At 40.4% G+C, this 21061-nt stretch overlaps 1 protein-coding gene across 1 annotated transcript in view; it reads right to left on the bottom strand.

The window, feature by feature from the left end:
* The window catches only part of LOC120558535 (mucin-5B-like), a 38261-nt gene that overhangs the window by 13493 nt on the left and 3707 nt on the right, over nucleotides 1–21061 (bottom strand). Inside the window, exons 2-17 of the mRNA XM_039799571.1 lie at nucleotides 15410–15544; nucleotides 15198–15251; nucleotides 14812–15073; nucleotides 9215–9329; nucleotides 8807–8897; nucleotides 8617–8723; nucleotides 6755–6965; nucleotides 5609–5734; nucleotides 5358–5475; nucleotides 4602–4740; nucleotides 3232–3342; nucleotides 2266–2335; nucleotides 1654–1791; nucleotides 599–763; nucleotides 425–519; nucleotides 185–311 (exon numbers count right to left, since the gene is read on the bottom strand). Of these exons, the coding sequence (XP_039655505.1) occupies nucleotides 185–311; nucleotides 425–519; nucleotides 599–763; nucleotides 1654–1791; nucleotides 2266–2335; nucleotides 3232–3342; nucleotides 4602–4740; nucleotides 5358–5475; nucleotides 5609–5734; nucleotides 6755–6965; nucleotides 8617–8723; nucleotides 8807–8897; nucleotides 9215–9329; nucleotides 14812–15073; nucleotides 15198–15251; nucleotides 15410–15544 (2064 nt within the window). The remainder of the gene's footprint in view (nucleotides 1–184; nucleotides 312–424; nucleotides 520–598; nucleotides 764–1653; nucleotides 1792–2265; nucleotides 2336–3231; nucleotides 3343–4601; nucleotides 4741–5357; nucleotides 5476–5608; nucleotides 5735–6754; nucleotides 6966–8616; nucleotides 8724–8806; nucleotides 8898–9214; nucleotides 9330–14811; nucleotides 15074–15197; nucleotides 15252–15409; nucleotides 15545–21061) is intronic.

The following is a 21061-nucleotide window of genomic DNA, read 5'->3' on the forward strand; positions in this document are numbered from 1 at the left end:
ATTATTATTATAATTATTATTACGCTCAAAGCGGGCTACTCAACACAGTATCAACCTACTAAAGCACAGGTTTCAAAGCACACCAAGATGTTTCTACAAGGTAAAAACAAATGTATCATGGTCTCACATTGCTTCCATAGAAATAGAATACCAAAGGTGTGATTTGGCTCATCTCATTACTCACCACAGATGGTGGCCCTCCAGCCAGTGAGCTGGATTCCTGCAGCTGCACAGGCATGGACATAGGAGGAGACTGCAGCACACATACAGTCCTCACTTTTCTCACAGTTACAGCTGTCATACATGCAGTTCTGTGAGGAGACAAAATAAAAAAGCGGTGTAGTGTGAGGTAATGTCACAGGTCTGAACAGTGTTCCAGGTGCAATCCACAGAAATATGTAAACTCTGTAGCTATGAGTCTCACCTCTTTGTACGAGTCAGGGCTGATCTCTGAGTGACAGGAGGCAAACGCACCCTGAGGGTCACTCAGCATGGAGCACCAGTGCTGGGCGTACTTCTCTGTTATTGACAAACCCGGACCAACATTAATCATTCTGAAGAACCTACAGTGATTACAGAGAATCAAAATGAGACCTACCATTATCCGGACTAAGACTGCAGGGGTTCTGAAAGTTGCTCTTAACATCAGGGCAACCAGCATGTGTCTTCCAGCTGTTGACAAAACCAGGTGCTGTGGCATCTGGAACGCCACTGAGCTTTAGAAAGTCATCAGCTTGGTTACCGTTGAAGTTCCCACACAGACCTGCAGGCAGAGCGTAACAATGCCAACACATAAGCAGCACATTGGATTTATTCTGTGGATACTCTTTCCCCACAGGGCAGAATAATCCTAACTTGGCTTCATCATCTTTTTGTCTTTCTATAGCTTTCTTCTTCTTTCATACCAAAACAGACTGATAAGCAGACTTAAACGGAAGCTAGTGTTTCTGCCTGGGGTGGAGATGTATTAACATTCTGAGCTTTAATTATTTTTATTTTTTTAATCAGCGGAAAATGTTGTGTCTGCAGATTTCGTGTGGCCCTGCTGATAATTGAATATGAATCAATATTTCCATTTCGCTTGGGATTTGCAACTTTCACTTGCATGCAGTTCTTTCATTAATTACGGCCAATCATGAAGTCTGTCAATGACATATTTAAGATCGATAAAAATAATCAAAACATTATACAGTTTGGCAGCACCTCTAAAGAAGTAAATTCTCTATATGGTTTGAAAATTTATCAAACCTTGAAAATAGGTATACATGGAATATTACACACATCTGTTGGTCTAGGGTAGCTTGACATTACCGCTTCAAACATTTACTAAGTACTTCTGGCTCCATGAAGCAAAGGAATTCTAAAAAAGATACTGCATCAAGGCAACCAGTACTACATCGATGGATAACTTGTATTTATGTCACAATCCTTCCTAGCTTTCTCACACTTACGTTTAATGAATATTTACATGTGTTTTTGTTGAAATACTGACTTTCTTTTACAATTTAACAAGCATACACTATATGCCTATGCTTAACATATTTTGCAAAAACCAATTGGGATCAATGACGCCATCACTGTTTGAGTTCTGTGGGATGCTTTCATAAGTCTTTCATGTCTGAGGGCACATACAGATCTTTTTTATAGACATACCACAGGTCTTGGCCTGGTAGTCACTGGTCACTTTGATGTAGAGCTGCATGACTGGCTGGAGCTGCACCTCCAACAGAACACCAACAGATGTTTGCACCAGCAGGTAGTAAGAGGACCCTCTGAAGGCGGAGATCCCAGCTAGGGGTTAAGAGAAAAGTTGAGGATGGGAGTTTGATAAAAGAGTGGAAGGGTGGAGACAATGAAATACTATTCATCAGACAGGAAAACAGTTCACAGTTAAGCATATTAAAAGTGAAATATCTAATTTTCTGCAAACTGTGTTTTTATATCCAGGCAAGAGGCAAATCAAATAATGCTAGATATGCAGTTAAGATGGTCAAGTTGTTGGGGAGGATTATGTGGAAACAGCCACTGGATGTTTATTAGAATCAGCTTCTGTAGAAGTTGGATAATGATTCTCATGAAATGTGATATTACTGAGCTCATACTGTTTATATCAGTGAATATCAGTGAATGAAGTGTTAGCTTAACTCTTTGTGGTATTACACAGAGAAATATTCTGTAGCTTATAATGTGGCTATCTTTTTCTTCATACAGACAGAGAGAGAGAGCAAGTCTAAGGTGAGTAGTGTACAGTGGAGTGTCTCTCACCAGCAGAGAAGGGTAACTGAGCGTAGATGCCATTCACAAAAACCTTGCCATTGGACTGGATTTGGATCACCTTTATATGAAAGGAGACGAGATGTTATTATTTAAAACTTTACAATCTGAGTGTGTTCAATGATTTAAAACAAAATCAACAAATCCTGATTGCACTGCTTTAAAGTGCCCATATTAAAAAAATCCTTTTTCTGGGATTTGGGGTGTTATTTTGTGTGTCTGGTGCTTCCACACACATACAAACTTTGAAAAAAATCCATCCATGGTGTTCTGAGTGAGATACGGTTTCTGAATGTGTCCTGCCTTCAGTCTCCGGGTGAGCTGGTCAACATCTGCACGACTTTCTACGTCACTAGCTGAGACGAGGGGCCTAGGGGGCTAACCGTTAGCATGCTAGCGCAGGAGCCGCAGCAATGTGCAGTACAACAAAACAAACCTGTTCTTATACAATCTCAAATTACAATTATGAACCTGAAAATGAGCATAATATGGGCGCTTTAAAATGGAAGAATCCATAAACTTGGATAAAAAAAATCTAAGTGGACCTGATAGTCACTGTGAGGGATGCAATCTAGTTCCAAGATTGCAAGATTTTTTTTTATTGCATACTGAAATTAATATAAAACAAAAACAAATTCTGGCAGTAATGTAAGAAACCATATTGAACCATTTTTGAAAAATTATGATTTAAAATTATTTGAAGTCAAGCAAAACAAAACTATCATGTTTTCCTCATATCCCATAAGAAAAGTAAAGGATTTTTTTTATAAAACACGTTATTTATTTATTTATTTTTTTTATTTTTATTTATTCAGGATCATCCATAAAACATATCTGATAACTTCAAGAATTATCTTCTGAAAAGACTGAATTGTACTGAATTTTCCAATAAAAAAAGTAAATAAAAAAAATGTGTGTGTGTGTGTGTGTGTGTGTGTGTGTGTGTGTAATCCTCACTTTAGCCCCTCCAGACAAACCCAAGGTAACAGACTTGAGGCAGGTCTCATTCTCAGTCAGTCCACACTGCTCCAGTTCTCCTTGTACCACAAACTGGGATCCACTGCAGTCCTAAACATACAAACATACAAGACTATTGAACTACTGCTGAACTGAAACGACATACCTGCAGATAACAGTGTATAGGGTAAAGAATACCAGTAGATGTATCAGTGGATGTATCTGTCCCATTTTGATTTATTAAATCTAAGTGTGTTGTTTTTACATTGAACTGGTTATCTATTGACACAGAGAGCTCATGTGTTGGGCAGGGCTGGAGCGGGGCTGGCTTCTAATCTAATATAGTTAAGTTAATGTTCTTCTGTTGGCCTAATAGTCAGTTCAGATAGTATTGAATACCACATTTACTCTGCACTGCATTTTTTGGGATCTTTCATTTGAAATTAGAGCAGCCCAGATTATTATGGGATGGATTCAAATAGAGGAGAATTTGTCAGCTAAACATTAATTCAATGAACTCTACTCCTGCATAGTGTAACAATTTTTTTTTAAGTTAGTAATGCTGTTTACGCCAAATTCCTACCATACCTACATTATGTAACCTGAAAACTGTAACATCAGACAATTTTGCTTCTTTTCAGGTGGCATGAGTGAAAATGAGTCATCGTTAACTTGTTGTGTTCTGGTTTCAGAATAATGAACACAGGTGGAGAAAAGTTAGATATGAAATAGGATGAAGGCTCTACAGAATGACTTTCTTCGTGGCAACTATCATGTACATATTACAGATTTTAGGCACTGTGTAGGACTGTTAATGCACTAACTGTGTGGGCGGAGGGGATCAGAACAGAATACATAGCAGGGAACTATGAGATATCAGTATTGCATGCTAACTCTGTATTCCTTAACACAAACAATATTTGTTTTAAAAGCAGTAGAAACTTAATTAAATCCATAATAACTTGACTAAGTGATTTTTGTTGATGTCACAAAATGACACCTTAAGAAAACAATATCAACTTATTCTTATGTTCAACACACATTTTGTATTATAACTTACTTGCTATTAAAACATGCCAATCAGCTGTAAAGTGATACCAGTTTTTAAGCCTTGATCTCAGTTGATTGCATTTGTGTCACGTATTAGATTTCCCCTTTTCATTTTTAAATGAACTGATTTATTATATGGGATGGTACAGAGATGATATTCATACCTCTACTCCCTTTTTTCAACACACTAATCACAACCTTCTATTATTAATATCTTTGACTGGTTCGAGGTTGATGGCTAGTGTAGGCGTGTGTTACCAGGACAGAGGTGTGTGTGTGTGTGTGTGTGGTATAACAGCACAGGTGATGATGTGTATTACCTTAGCCAGCACATAGGAGCAGTCCCCATGGAAGGTGTAGACTCTGTCATCAAAGGTGTCGATGTGGGCTCCTCCCTCCACAGAGCAGGTTCCTGGACAGTCCTCCTCCGTACACGTCCACCGGCCACTTGCACACACACTGTCAGCACACACACACACAAATGAATCTTGAAGCAACATTATGTAACTATTTAACCTTAAATAACAGCTTTCAAATCATTTTGATGCTACACTGACTTGTAATGAGGAGAACGGTGCCTTTGTCATTCCCCCACTGCGCCCTGAGCACCTGTTCTAGCACTATGTATGATCTCCTGGGAGAAGTGCTTAACCAAAGTCAGTGGCAGTACGACACTGCTACATTTTAATCGTCCCATAATAATTTGGGTTGCAAATCACAAATGTTGAATAAATGTGGTCTTTAATACTCTCTGAAGTGACTTTTAGGCCAACAGAAAAACTGAAACTGGATCATATCTTATGGAGAAAATGTTTTCTGGTTTTGACTCTGATGTCCTTCAGCTGTTCTGCCTCGACTCAAGGTGATTTACAGAGTTGACTTTTTACAAAAACACCCACTTCAGTCGCCAGAAGCAGCGCCGATTAACGTTGTTACTCTCATGCATCCATGGCACTGAGACAATGAATGGGACAAAGAAACTCATTTGCACGCCGATATTCACTCACATGCACTTATAATCCCACTAGTGTTCTGTTACATGCAGACAGGCTGACATGCTGTAGCCTATATCATACCATTTTTTGCAGTTACTGGAGTAGGACTCCCCCGGTCCATATATCTTGCTGTTGTAGCGGCAGGAGCACTCGTTTAATCGGACACAACCCGTTCCGTTTAAATCATCCAGCACAGTGCCTAAAAGTGATCAAAGAATTACTGCACTATAACAGGTGTGTGTGTGTGTGTGTGTGTGTGTGTGTGTGTGTGTGTGTGTGTGTGTGTGTGTGTGTGTGTGTGTGTGTGTGTGTGTGCCATGACTATGCTGTACCTGCAGGGCAGAAGCATCCATCACTACAGTGGTGATCACAGGTGTGGCTGGCCTCTGGGTTGGAGCAGGTATCAGCACAGGGACTCCCACACTCCTTGTACTCCATTTTGTTGGGACATGACTTCCCTGTGATTACAGCAGGTTTTTTTTTCAACACTTGACCAGAACTCCTAAGCTTTGAGAAGGGGTGGGGTTGACCTCATGTTATAAATGGGATAATTAATACATTAATCAGGTCATTCACTTTGACCTCAGTGTTTACTTTATGAGGGACTGAATGTGAGATAAATAGCATAAAGACCCACATAAAGACATGCATGCTAGGCAACTAGGACTACAGTTGAAAATTAGCTGACTGGCTAACACTGAACAGACAGAAATTCTGACAGAAATGTTCATTAATGTGCATTGTCCTAATCATATAATAAAATAAACAAATAAATAAAATAAAAATAGGATTAAAATATAAGGGTACAAAACAAATTCAATAGATACTGCACTTACAGGTGCAACATTTCACTGGAATTGCAAAAAAATGACTTTCTTAATTGTGTGATGCTGTTACCTATACACTATATTCTTTATCTGCTTGCTTAAAAATGTAATATATGACCAAAATATCACCCTAACCCAAGACCAAGGGTACACCATTTGGACAGTCTCCTCCTAATACTGACCATTGTTCTCGATCAGCTTTCTCAAATTATGCTTCCTGTACAAATTTCAGCGTTGACTGAAAATTATGTCAGAGTGACCTGGAATTACTCTTGCGTTCATTTTCTTCTTTCACTTTTTGTTACATTCAAAAAGAGACTGTCCACCCCCCAAAAACGCCCGCATGTGTTTTTTTGTTCAAGCAGCAATTATGACTCATGTGTTGGAGGTTAGGAATAAACGACGGATATCGTCGTATTAAGGACTTTTAGTTCACAAAATGTACATATCTCAGTTGTAGCATTTTTTTCTAATTTGTCCTCTTCTTGGATTTGTATATCCTCATGTGATTTTTGGTCTTTGGATGTTTTGAGTCAGTAAACCCATGTGCCTGAGATATTTTGTTTGGGCAAAAGCCCAGAGTCAGACAGGGCAGACAACCTCTCCTTCCCATGGTCTATTACATAGGCAGTGTCTAATGAGTGTACTCACAGCAGAGCTCTTTGGTTCTCCAGTTTTGGGGTTTGCCACCTGCATGTCCACACTGTCTGGAGAACTCTGACACAGTGTTGCACAGGCAGAAGGGGTCAACGTCACAGTTACAGAGGTCTGCAACACAGGCAGAAGTAAAGGAGGCAACGTCCAGCAGACTGTGACAGCTGTTGAAGGCTGGCCCTGTAAGGATCTGCTCACACAGAGGTTTCTACAGGACAGACAGACAGACAGACAGACAGACAGACAGACAGACAGACAAACAGGAATGAACCAGAGGAAAAGACAGGAAGAGAGTAAGTTATTGGGCATGCAAAGCCAAGAAGATGCAACATTTCTGCATCAAGTCTGTCAAATTTGTAACAAAGGCCACACATATATTATCCACTCCGGTATGCTCTGTACTCCTGCTTCTGTTAATAATAATAATAATAATAATAATAATAATAATAATAATAATAATACATTTTATTGATGGGCGCCTTTCATAGCACTCAAGGACACCTTACAGTCAAAACAAGGAAAAATACAGTTAAAAAGGCAAATACAACTAAATGTAATACATTTAAAAGATTGAGATAGAAAATTAAAAGAAAGCAGTCTATCCATGATTTTGATGGAGAGTGGAGTCATATGGGGAGGGTCTTTTGGAATACACTGGCCTATAGGTGGCAATAACATGAAAATATACAGTATGCTGCAACAATAAACATGGATGAAAACAATACTGGAATTAAAGTCGGCTTTGGCTTTGCTAGGCCCGGCCTCGAGACAAATTCAGACAGCCTTCTCAGAGGTTAATGAACATGCTTTATTATGCCTCAATGGTGCAAAAATTAACTTCTGTAATAAAATAAAATAAAATCTGTAACAACCTGTAACAAAATAATAGCTCTCTTTTAAAATAAATAAATAATATGAAATAATGTTCAAAATATAACCTCTTCTGTGTTAGAAAATCCAGCTTCAACAAAATCTCTCTTAATACCTTTTCAATGTAATAAGATAAATAATAAAGACACTGAAACATATGTGCCAGCTCTGCACACGGTGCACTCCGCCTCCCACTTGTCCGGTCTCGTCCCGGGACGGTACGTGGGACATTTTTTTTGCAGTTCAACTGTGAAACTGCACTGGCTGCACTAGTCTTGTTTTATGGTTGTAAGTGGCCTGATGTTTATACTTGTGCACTGGTGTGTGCGTCGAACCGGCATGTGTGTGTGTGGGTGACAGAGCGAGGGAGAAGTGAGAGTGACAGCAAGCGAGTCCTACCGACTCTAGAATCACAGTGAGAGAAACAAAGTGTCTCCCCTGTGTTTTCTGACCACGGTGGGAAATCTTTAGCAGGAAATGCTTCGGCATTTTGTGTGCAATGCTGCTCCACTGTCTGCTCTGGTCCCTGTCTGCTCTGGTCCCTGTCTGGTCTGGTCCCTGTCTGCTCTGGTCCCTGTCTGGTCTGGTCCCTGTCTGCTCCGGTCCCTGTCTGCTCTGGTCCCTGTCTGGTCTGGTCCCTGTCTGCTCTGGTCCCTGTCTGCTCTGGTCCCCGTCTGCTCTGGTCCCCGTCTGCTCTGGTCCCTGTGTATGTGCGCGTCTCAGATCCGCCCACAAGGCAGCCTCTCGGGAATTACGTCACACAACAAAGTACCGTAGTACTGTGTGCAAAGCGCCAGTCAATTTAAGTACACGCTTAATGGTCCCATGAAAAACAGTGAAAACCGGACATTTTCATGAATTTATAAACCCCCCCCGGACGCCCCGGTCACTCTATGGTTGCTCCCATGCTGTGTTTCATTTGCACTGGTTGGACTTTGAGCATTGGTAGAACTTTTGTTTTCCATTTTGGTTTCTTGGTGAAGCCTTACCATGTTGTTGCAGCTTTGTGTTGATTCCAGCGTGTAGTCGGAGCAGCTTTCAGTTGGACCATCCATTTTCCAGAAATTAGCAAAATCCATGGGGGATATTTTTACACCTGTGTGGATAATAATGAAGAAACATTTCAGTTCTGGGCCCATGCCTACACTGAAAGAATTGTTAAAGTGGGTCAAAGTGTACCATGGCTGTAGAACTCATCATAGAGCTGGACCCCATTGAAGTCTCCACAAAGACCGCAGGTGTGGTTCTTGTACTTAAGGTCTAGTTCCACCTGGGAGGACAAAACCAACAATTTAAGCAGGAGCTTGACTCTGCAGCACAGCCTTAGATACACCCGCCAACTTTACCATAGTTTCCACTGTTTCCAAATGCTAATTCTGATCACAAAACTCCTTTTGGAAATTCAAAGTATACATATATGTATATATGCCTTAAATCATATCCTCAGTCAGTTATATTGTGGTGAAACCCACCAATTGTTACATTACAAAGCATGAATATACCCCGGTTATACTTCTATTCAACTAAAATACATTATTTTTAAGAATAATGGTCATAACAGGCTTTACTATATAGCTACAATCCTACCATAAAAGCGTCCTTCTCATTCCAGATAGCAACTAAACCCAGCTTTGCTTTAATTTTGATGTAGGTGGGGGTTTTCTCAATGAGCACTCCTGCTTCACTGAATGGTAGGGTGGCTCTGCAAAAACAAAAAGAAGTCACATTATTTTGGCCATTATTATGGCCCAAGCAATGACAGCAGAGAAGGCCCTATTGAAACTGAAGGAATTATTATTCCTTCTATTTTATTTCGGCAAATTAATCGCCTTTTTGAGGGGCTTAACATACTCAAAAACTCACCAAAATTGGCGGTCACATCAAGTCTGGTGAAAATGTATATATTTTAAAGGAATATTTCACCGCTGGAAAGCTGAATATATCTTTAAATTGGGTCACTTATGTAGTAGAATGTGAAAAGAAAATTGAAATTGGTGCCTTCTAGACCGAGAAAAGCCAGAAAATGTGTTTTGGTCTTATATGGATGAAAAACCCCAAATCCCAGAATGCACCTGCCTAGTTGCTTTGACTCCACTCCAAAGCCACGCCTACCGCTTGACAGACCGACAGAGGCATTCAACTCAACTCAAGCGTGTTTTATTGTCATTTCAACCATATACACGAAACAACGTTTCATCGTGACTCAAGTGGTGTTACACATTTAACATATATAAAAACGACATTATATAAAAACGACATACGAAACAGGCTACATTTAGTACACACACTTTATAGGCTCCGTAAAGTTCAGCTAACGCATACTAGCATTAGCGCTGTGGGCTGTAAACACCGAGCATAAACACAGCCGTGAATTAGTGTGTAATGTAGAATGGTCGGCATTTAACAGTCACAAACTCCACCAGCAGTTAGCAGTTAAATGGATACAAATCACCACATTTCTGCGCCACTTCGGTGTTAACACAGCCCACCTCTTTTACCTGGCGACAGAGCATCTCTAGCTCGGAGGGCTAGCAGGCCTGGTAGCTTGACAGTCCGGTACACTATTCAGGCAGGTTTCCACAACAACAAAAACACGGCAGTCTCTGAACTCACGTTGGGAGTGTCGTTGAAGTTGGATGTAGTCCAGTTTGTGGTCTAAATGAGCAGACACTTGCAAGCAGGATCCGTAAAGTTCAGCTAACGCATACTAGCATTGGTGTAGCTAAACACAGAGTATAAACACAGCCGTGAATTAGCGTGGAATGTCGAATGGTCGGCATTTAACAGTCACAAGCTCCACCAGCAGTTAGCAGTAGCTAGTTGGATTTTATTTCTACACCAGTCCGTTTAACACAGCCCACCTCCACCGGTCGGCGGAGCAGCCTGGTAGCTGGATAGTCCCGGTTCCGGTACACTGTTGTTCAGGCATGTTTCCACAACAACAAAAACACAGCAGTCACTGAACTCACGTTTGGGATTTTCGTTGAAGGAGGATGTAGTCCAGCTTGTTGTTTAATGAGCAGACACTTGCAAGCAGGATGGCTGGGACAGGTGGACAGCTAGCGTTAGCTTTCCACCTAGCCGATGAGGATGTCCCCTAGCCGGCAGCGGCATTGAGCGACACCGCTGGTCTCCGTGCGATGCGACTTACGGAGTGTGCCGAGTATTGCGTCTGTAATAACGTTTCCTCCATATTCTCCGATCTGTACCGATGTATCCCGGTGGTACACACGTCCGGTAGTTTGAATGCAGATAATTGTTGTAAATGTTTTCTGCTGAAAACCGAAAGCCTGTTTAGCGAAGATATCAAGATGGCGACAGTTGTTTTCATTTGTTGAATACCCGGCCAGACTCGGCAGTCCAACCCCCTGTGGGCGTGTTGAAAACATACGGAAGTAATCCTACTACTGGCTGTAGTCCCCTTTCGCTCTGGCGCAAAATCTTCCAATGACGCAAAAATCGTCATTTTACGTCATCGGAAGATTTTTTCCAGGCCCCAAATGCAGAAATCTCTCGTCTCAGGGGGACATGAGGGAGGGAGGCACGGTCATTCAGAAATACTATCGGGTTTCTACTGATACAAAGCTGAATGCTAAATCGGTGAAGTATCCCTTTAAGGGTTTCGGGAATAGGTGCACAAAAATGGCTCACTAGCGCCCCCTACAAAATAAAAAAAATTCTGCCCCTGCAGTACGTTTAACGTAGATTAGCGAAACGTGGTACACACCCTTAACGCAACCCTTTCAATTCAAAGTTCGAAATTGCGATTTTGGCCATTTCCACATGTCGTACTTTAATGAACTCCTCCTAGAGATTTCATCCGATCAACTTCAAACTCGGTCTGTGCCATCTTAAGATGTTAAAGATGAAAAGTTATTAAAAGAAAAACTATTCCTCATTTTGTGCGCTTTGCCATCGAAACAGGAAGTGGGTGTAACTTGAGCGTACATTGTCCAATTGGCTCGACACATTTAAGGATTCATTAGAGTCCAACTCTGACGACATCTACAGGCCGATATTGGCTCAAAGTCTTAGCGGCTCCTAGTGGCAACAGGAAGTCATCCCAAAACTATAAGTGCTATACTTTAACAAACTTCTCCTACAGATCTCATCCGATGGACTTCAAATTTGGTGTGTGCCATCTCAACACCTTAAAGATGAAAAGTTATTAAAAGCAAAACCTTTTGTCAAACGTTGTGGCCGTGGCATGGCTGCCAGTTTGAGTGTTTAGCCATGAACGTGAACGTGGATGAAACTACAGTGTACATTGTCAATCTGCTTAAAATTTCCCATGATCAACAAGGGTCCAGGCATGAGGACATCTAGAGGCCAATATTGACTTTTGGTCATAGCGCCCCCTGTTGGCAACAGGAAATCAGCGTTATATGACAAACATCATCCAATTTACATGAAACTTAGAATTTTTTATTTTTATTTAACCTTAATTTAAACAAGAAGAAAGTCATTGAGATTAAAAATCTCTTTTTCAAGAGTGTCCTGGCCAAGGCAGGCAGCAGCACAACCACACATACAGTACAGTACAGTACAGTGGGGCGGCTGTGGCTCAGTGGTAGAGTGGTTGCCTATCGGAAGGTTGGTGGTTCAATCCCTGGCCCTGCAGTTCCATGTCGAAGTGTCCTTGGGCAAGACACTGAACCCCGAGTTGCCCCCGATGCTGTGCATCGGAGTGTAAATGTGTGTGGATGATTATCTGATGAGCAGGTGGCACCTTGTATGGCAGCCTCGGCCACAGTGTATGAATGTGTGTGAATGGTGAATGGTTCCTGTACTATGTTAAAGCGCTTTGAGTAGTCGTTAAGACTAGAAAAGACTATATAAAAACAGTCCATTTACATTTACATTTACATGCAAATACAAAATACACAAAAACACTAAAAACATAAAAGCAAATCCCTCAAAGTCAACCAGAATCCTAAACACATCAGGTAAAACATCTACAGCCAGATGTGGCTGCCTCCAAGTCAAACAGCATCCTCTTAAAAGCAACCAATGAGACTAGTTCAGTAAGTTTCATGGATTTCTGTAACTTGTAGAGGGAACAGCAAACTTAAATGCTTTTTTCCCCAGCTCAGTTCTAACTTTTGGAACAGACAGGATGAAAAGATCCTGGGAACGAAGATTGTAAGTCCCGGTACTATTTACATTGATATAGGTCAGAAGGTAGGATGGAAGGACACCTAAAATAGCCTTGTATATGAAAGTATGCCAGTGTTGAAGTCTCAATGTTGATAGAGAAGGCCATCCAACACGTTCATATAGTTCACAATGGTGAGTGAGGGCTTTCATACCAGTGATGAACCTCAGAGCTCCGTGGTGTACAGTGTCCAGTGCATGTAAACTTTTAGACGAAGCATGCATGTATAAAACATCAACATAGTCAAGTACAGACATAAAAGTGGCATTTACCAGCCTCTTTCTAGATTTGATCGAGAGGCAGGATTTGATTCTGAAATAAAACCCTAATTAAAGTTTTAATCTTTTAGCTAGCTGCTCAATATGAAGGGTAAAAGAAATAGATTCATCAAGATATCTGTATTTAGATATCAAGATATCTGTACTTAGATACACATTCAATTTTCGTACCCTGAGAAGTGAGGATTGAAGGCAGATTTGATTTATATTTTGAATTTGAAAAAAGCATGAGTTTAGTTTTATCTGCATTTAAAACAAGTTTTAAATCATAAACAAGTTTTAAATCATCATCAAGTAGAATGTGTGGTCTACTTGTGATACTGAGACGGCCCCTATACTTTAACCACGCCCATGTTCTCAGTCCACGCCCCCTTTCATAACATTTGAAACGTTTAAGGTATACGTTTGTGAGAGGTATCATTGAACTCAGCAAAGCGTTCCTTTTTAACTGGTGACGTTTGCCCCACCCCATATGATTAAGCCACGCCCCCTTTAATAACTAATGACCCGTTTCTTGTTCACTATTGTGTGAGGTATCACTGAACTCAGCAGAGAGTTCTGTTTTCATTGGTCAGGGTTTGGCCCGCCCCCTATGCTTTAGCCATGCCCCCTTTCACATCTAATGAACTGTATGACGTAGAGTCTTGTGCCACGCAAATGCACAGTCGCAAGGATCGGCGGCCGCCAGTAACCTCGACCTTCAGGGAGGTGCGAGGGCCCATCCAACGCTGCTTGCAGCTTTAATTTTACTTTTGTTCCTACAGCCAAGGGGACATTGTGAATAGAGCTGTCAGTGGTAGTAGGAAGGTGTAAAAGCAAAGGGTGGCAGTGGATGCCAATATTTTGTTAGGGAATTTTACTTCTGTGCCTGATGTCTTTAGGTTTTGACTATAATTCCAGGTTCCTGTCAGGTTAAATAGAGCACCACTTATGGTGGTATGTTGTGATTATATCACACCAAAGGGGTATTGTTCAGCCCAAAGCAAAATGGGGGGGACGACAGCCCCCTTAGCTGTGATATGTCACAACATATCATGGACTGAAGTGAGCAATATAAAACGGTCATGAAGTATGACAATATGAAATGTATAGTCACATTCAAATTTAGATTAATAAATAATGATGTTCACAATAAAATAGGCCATTTTGGGCTGGCTGCCTGCACATACTGAGGCAGCTGCTATGGAACGCAGTGCAGGTAGCTTTAGCCTACACTGGCAGCTATCACAGACTATTTATTTTGCTTAACGCTAAAGAAAGGCACACAATAACACAAACAAACTAACCGATCAAGACAGCAGTACACCAGCAACTAACTGATCAAGGCAGCGGTAGAAAGAGCAATGCTCATTTTCTGCTAGGTAAAATTACTGTTTTTGTCAATGGAGTCTGGTGATTTTGAAGAAAGCATAGACAACGGCTTCAGTTTCCTGTTGGAAAGGACTGTCTAACAGCAAGCTTAAACAGTGAAAATATTGTAAATATAGCGTACACTTAAAGGGATACTTTGTCGAATTTCAACTAGCATTAGTCTGTTTTTTTTGTGCTTTTTTACAATACTTATTGTGCAAAGGAATTCGAATCATAGGTGTTTTAAATGGTTATTATATCACGGCTATGAACCAATCAGATTGCTTAATTTGAGTTACCCGTTTTATAATATTAAATATGACCCATAGGTACCATCCAGTATGAATCTCTACTTTGTGCAGGCAGAGTGGAAAGGGTTAGGGTTTTTAGCAAAAACTTACGGTTTTCCATCGATAACCACTGAGCCCTCAGAGAGCTCCACTACTGAACCCTCTAGCTTCATAATGATGTTTTTGATGGTGTGATGGTTGCCAGCCTCCTGTCTTCTTATCTGGATGTTGAAGTCGTTGTAACTGCTCCTGCATGAAGAGGTCAAGACGTAGTTGCAAGTCGAGTGCAACTGGAAAACATCTCCATCAAAGGTCTTGAAGTGGAAGTTACCCCATGTACTGCAAACCTGGCCATTGTGGATGGGACTCACACCTACAAAAAAAACAGATCAGACATAACACTACAACAGCAGCCGTGTTTTACCCAGGCATTTGCCTACAAGAATAAATTGTCCCACATAAGAAAACAGTTTACAGTTATTAACCAACAAACTCACCTGTTAGTTTTTCCGGAATCCGGGAGGAGAAGGTGCTCACAGCAGACTTTGCCTCTGTTGAAAAAAGTAAGTGTTATTTGTCAAGTAATCAATAACTAAATCTCAAACTACATTAAACACAGTAAGGCGGTAGCACATGATTAACATGTTAAAAGTTACCAGTCCCATTTGTTATATTTTTCTGGCTGCTTAATGGAAATTAATATATGTACCGCTGTGCCAAGCAGCTACGATGGCAGACAGGGTCAGCCACAGCAGCCACTCGTTTGCCATAACCATTTGCTGATCCACAGAAACTCTGAGGAAGATGGGAGGGCAGCCCAGCTTTTTATAGCAGGCGGCAAGGTCTTAATGTGGCAGGTGAGGGAGTGGCAATCACATAGCTTGACATGGTGATTAATGTTGGACTGCTTGTCCCATTTAATTCCATCGTCTGTGGTTCACTCCCAGTTAAACAACTAATATGAAGGGTGAGGTCACAGAGCATGCAAACAGATGTTCACCCATAAATCTGTGATTGAAACAAAAGCAAGCTCACGAAATAGTTAACACCGCAAGCACGATTATACAGACCCTAAGAGACAAGCAGCTGGTACACCACAGAAACCGTTAATGAAGATATAGGCGATCTAGTGTACCCACCGCAACGAGAAACCTTTTAAGAGATCTTTTAGGGTGAGGCTATTTGCACCCCTGGTACAATTAGCAGTGTATGCCATTCGTACCCTGGTGCAATTAGAAGTGAATGCTATTCGTACCCCGGTGCACACAGCAATGAGTTCTATTAATACCCTGTCTGGTACAAATATCAATGTATGCTATTTGCACCCCTGTGCATTTACCCTGGCATATTGATCACACAATGTAATTAAAACTAAAACTAAAAACTACTGGGAAAATGTGGAAATCTCTCAACATTTTTCCTTATGACATCATAATACTGTGCTAATAACACAGACTATATCGTTAACCGTTGCCGCAGCAACAGAGGGTTTATTTCGAAATAACATCTTTATTTGTATTCACATCTATTCTTTACTTAAGTAATTATAATTTTACATAAATTGGTTTGGTTTTTATATGTATGTCACTTTGGATAAAAGCATCTGTCTGCCAATTTTTTGGGCATGCGCAACGCATTTGTTGTTACAGGGTATAATTATCAATGCATTCTATTCGTACCAGTGTATACATTAGAAGTGGATGATATTCGTACCCTGGTGTAGGCTACCCTATATTTACACACAGTTATCCATACTACTCATGTATTACACCTTTTTGGAATATTGCTCTGTGGCCTCTCGTTGAATCCTCCATTCTGATATTTGAATTAATATTTAGATATTAATTCAAGGCATTCTATGGTCTGTTATTTCTGTATAGCAGACCGTTACTATGTGTAGACCGTTGCAATGGACGGAGTTCTGGAGAATCAATAAATCAAATCTATATTTTGTGTCAATGTGTTTTGTTAATTTCTTTAGTGTGTAGCTGATTTAAGGCCTCTCTGCATCCTGCACCAATGACCAGGTTCAATTTTACAATATCTCTTACTTAGTGACTGCCGCTTTTTTTTTTTACAATGTCTATTTAAGAGATGTTCTAATTATTTTCATACTCTTGTCTCAGCTGTTCGGCCCACTATTTCTTTCATTAATTGATTGTTTTATGTTGTGTATTCTAACACATGGCAGAGAAAGACTTAGGTCTTAAGTGTATCCATGTCTGTAAGGCCAAACGAAAATTTTCACAGAGTGGACAATAACATTTTTAATCTGCTAGTGTGGAATCCATGTCCACAATGATGGCCAAATTAACCAAGCGGCAACCTCCGAGTCTGAAAAGTGAAGCCAATGCATAACATGCATTCTTTCTAATGTCATTTGGTGGAAATGAAATGAAAACCGGAAATGGTATTAGTGGTCATTTTATGAAATTTTCATATTCCAGTATTCACATTCAATTATTATAGACTACTCAAGTAAGGTCCGCACTGAGGTTTTGATGACATCTTTAAGGACAGTGGGATCATGGGAATTGTCTTTATTGTTAAACAACCACCATTGCCGATGAAAATCTGACGTGACTCAGGCAGAAATAATGTTCATGGTGAGTTCATGTAATTTTATTCATGTTTTATTTTCATTATGTTTTAATATTTTGAATTGTCACCTGCCGCTTTAGTTTTGTGTTTTCCTTTACATAAATAAAGACAGAAGGTCTAGAGTGCAGAACTCTCCAGATGCCTCTCCGTTAGCGCTGCAGAATTTCTTTCTATTTCACAAATATTAGTTGTGCTTTATGTGGTTGATGTTGGACGGTCATAACATGTGACTACAGGGATTGAGAAATCCACTTGCCAGTCTCCTGCCGACTCTGCTAGCTTAAGCTAGCTAACCAGCTGGCTAGTCAAATTTTCAAATGTAAACATCAGAGTAAAAACAGAGGAAAAGGTAAACATGGCTATCAGCTACGACCTATGGCTATGTTCCCGACTACGTGGACAAGAAAGATCATCTCTGCTTCTATCTCCATCTCTACATCAAAGGAGTGTGGAGGAATTGAACACCGACTGCCACTTCTCTGCTTGGCATCCTGTTGACCAGTATGCCATGTCAGTGTGCGATGTTGTTTTCCAATGGGATGTCAGGAGCTGTGGTGTCTTTTTGCTGAGACTTGGCTGGATGCTGGAGTGCAATTGCCATTCAACTGGGTGACTCTTTTTCTGTGTGCCGATCTGACGGCCATTCTGCTTTATGATGAATTATGCACAAGTTCAAGGACCTGATGGGATTACATTATACTGGAATTGTACCTTGTATGATTTCATGTGACACATAAATGTTATTGATTGATTGACATTTCCACCATAAAGTGGTGCATAACAAATCATCAGAACGGAGTAAATTAAGTGGGTATCATCTACTGTACGAAGTCACCTCCCAAGGGCCCATTCTGAGCCGGGAAAAAGCCTGGAGGGCAATTATTCCTAGAAAAAGTGGATGCTGTTAATTTTCCAAATGTAATTCTTCAGTGCTGTGAGCACCACAGACTAAATTGCTGCCATTGTTTTTTTGGGGGGAGACAGATTTCTCAATACCTGCACAAAGCAAAGCAAAAAGCAAAAACAGTATGAAGACATACCACTAGAAAGAAAGTGTTGTTTTCTAATTTGGTTGAACTGAGCCATTCAAAACATTACCAGTGAGTTTTAAAGGAACTTTAAGGACTGGGCATAACCATTGCTTAAAACTCAAACCCAAACATATTGTATTTGAGTAGATGTATTCCATTGGTTTACCTGTGGCAATGACCAGTGGAAAGGAAAATAAAGGTTCTGTCTTCTCAGGCTCAGACATTCAGGATACAGCTTGTTCAGTGTTCAAGTAGGAAACACCCACTACTATCAAATCTGATTTAGACCTGTGGGAATAATAGATCACTTTCATGAATTTTGACTCAAGAGATAAAATCTTAAACCTATTCAAGGTGTGTTCAGATATCTGAAAGATTAACAATTTTGTCTTTTGTTTTCTTATCACCAGCTGTCATCCTTGACAAAGCAAGACTTCACAGTGACTCAATACGAATGGAAAGCAGAGATTACTTCAATTCACCTCAATTCATTATAGATCCATTAGTATTGTTTTACTGCACCCAAATGAGATTAAATGGCTGGATGAAGAGGGCCTGCTGTTTACCTCACAGCAGCATAGGTGTGGCCCTGCCATCTACACAGCAACACTAATCAGCAATTGTTTTCAGTCATGCTATTTGAATCCTGTTGTTTCATAAGAGGTTCAGCAAATCACACCCACAACACAGTTCATTAGATTAGATCAGATTCAACTTTATTGTTACTGCAGAGAACAGGTACTGAGACTACAAACTCAACCAGAAGTGCAAAAAGCAGTAAAGTGCAGCATTATGTATAGAATAATATGTTTTACTAATATCTGATTGGTTAGTTTGGCCCTATAGAACATGGAGACACAGCTAGGGAGCGGGTCACTTTTCTGATCAGTAAACTTCATTACTGTACACAGTTGACCTGTAGTTTTTGGTATTAACTAGCTTTTTGAGTGACTCCATGAGTTGCGTTGAATGCATGTGTACTATGGTGGCACAATTGGGCATTGACCACATCAACTTTGCCTTTATCCCAACAGCTACAGCTCTTGGAGGGTAAAGCCTATATTTATAGAATCTGGGATTACAGTACGTAACCAACATTTCCCCTGCTTCTCGCCTTTCCCATCTGCTGTGTGTAGAGCGCTGCTGTGTGCTGTCAGTGTTTCTGTTTGACTGACACACACATGCAACGATAGGATAAAGCTTTGCATTTACACAAAAATCAGCAATTCGGCACACCTTCCCGCAGGGTTGTGCGGAGATGTGCTGAGGTGTGCTGTGAAACAATCAGAAAATAACGTGTTATTCCTCTGATTTGCAGCTTTGTTCTTGCGAGAGCGGCTCTCCCTCTCTTCATTCAAGCAGAGTTTTTTACCCTTATTTTGCCCAAAGTTTCACTTTTAGCAGTTTGATAAAAAAAAAAAAAAAAACGTAGCCAGGGTTTTAGTCCTGTTTTGAAGGTGATATCCCATAAATTATGTGAGTATGAGGGGCAGGTGTATGGACAGGTGACTGGGGAAAGGCAGAAGGGAGTCAGGTCTACTGCTGGCCGGGAGGTTTGAATGAGAGGAGAGTCAGAACTGGGGAAAAGCATGGAGGATGAGAAAAAATATGTAGAAACAAAGTAAGTGGATGCTAGTCTTGCATTGCCAGACCTTCCTTCACAGCGCTGCAGAGGAGAAAAACGTGCTCTGGTTTATTGGCATTTCTTCAAACCAATCAGAATCGTCTTCGGCGGCGCTAAGCACCACACGGAGCAACGGTGCCTCTGCAAAATAACCTCGGGAAGGAACGTGTTTTGGTGGAACGTGTACATTCAAAGGTTGTTTTAGTCGTGCAACAGAAAACTCAGATTGGACAGATAGTCTAGCTAGCTGTCTCGATTTATCCTGCAGATATCTGAGGAGCAGTTAACCATAGTCCTTAGAAATCGACTGGAGTTTAAAATGGCAACACAAAGAAAGAGGAAGGTGACGGATATTTCCGGCGGCACCTGAACAATCCCGGAAGTGCAACGTCGTGGATATAGACTAAGTAGACAAATTGCGGTGAATGGCAAGACAAATAATTCCTTGTATTAGCCCATTGTCATATTCCTTTTGTCTCATAATATCTACTATGTCTAATAGTAGCAGAGGGGCTTTGAAAAGAGACAAAAAAACATAACCTATCTTTAGTAGTAACCATCGAATTGTATGTAAAGTAAAAATGTTGCACAATATTGAGTTTTTCTGAGTCAACCTAAGATGTGACAACATTGGGTGGGACAGTGTTCACCTCCTTTAACCAACAGTGATCTGGGCTTAGACTTTGATGGTTTGGGCCCAGTCATAATAAACCAGCACCTGTGGTTTGACCTGGATTATTTTAGAGGAAACTGAATGTATTTTTTTTTTATTAGAGCAAGGTCACACACGTGATAAGATAAATAAATAGTAATAAAAAATAAAGTTAGCATGCCTAAATCCTGTGTACATATTAAAAAAAATCAGTGGAGACTCCCATTTTTAACATCACAACTTATCTTTTGAAATCATTGTTAAGGAGTTTGACTAGTGACTAGTGAATAAATTATAAATTATTATAATTATAATAATTATTATATTATTTAGCATTAGATTAGTGGAATTTTTTAAGCAACCGGAGTAACTTTTTCAGCCATCCTAAAACTACTTTTATTAAAATAGGTGTATGAGTTCCAGAAAACATGTTTCTGAAGTTGTTTGCTGGAA

The sequence above is a fragment of the Perca fluviatilis genome, chromosome 5 (assembly GCF_010015445.1).
Source record: "Perca fluviatilis chromosome 5, GENO_Pfluv_1.0, whole genome shotgun sequence".
Classification (NCBI taxonomy): domain Eukaryota; kingdom Metazoa; phylum Chordata; class Actinopteri; order Perciformes; family Percidae; genus Perca; species Perca fluviatilis.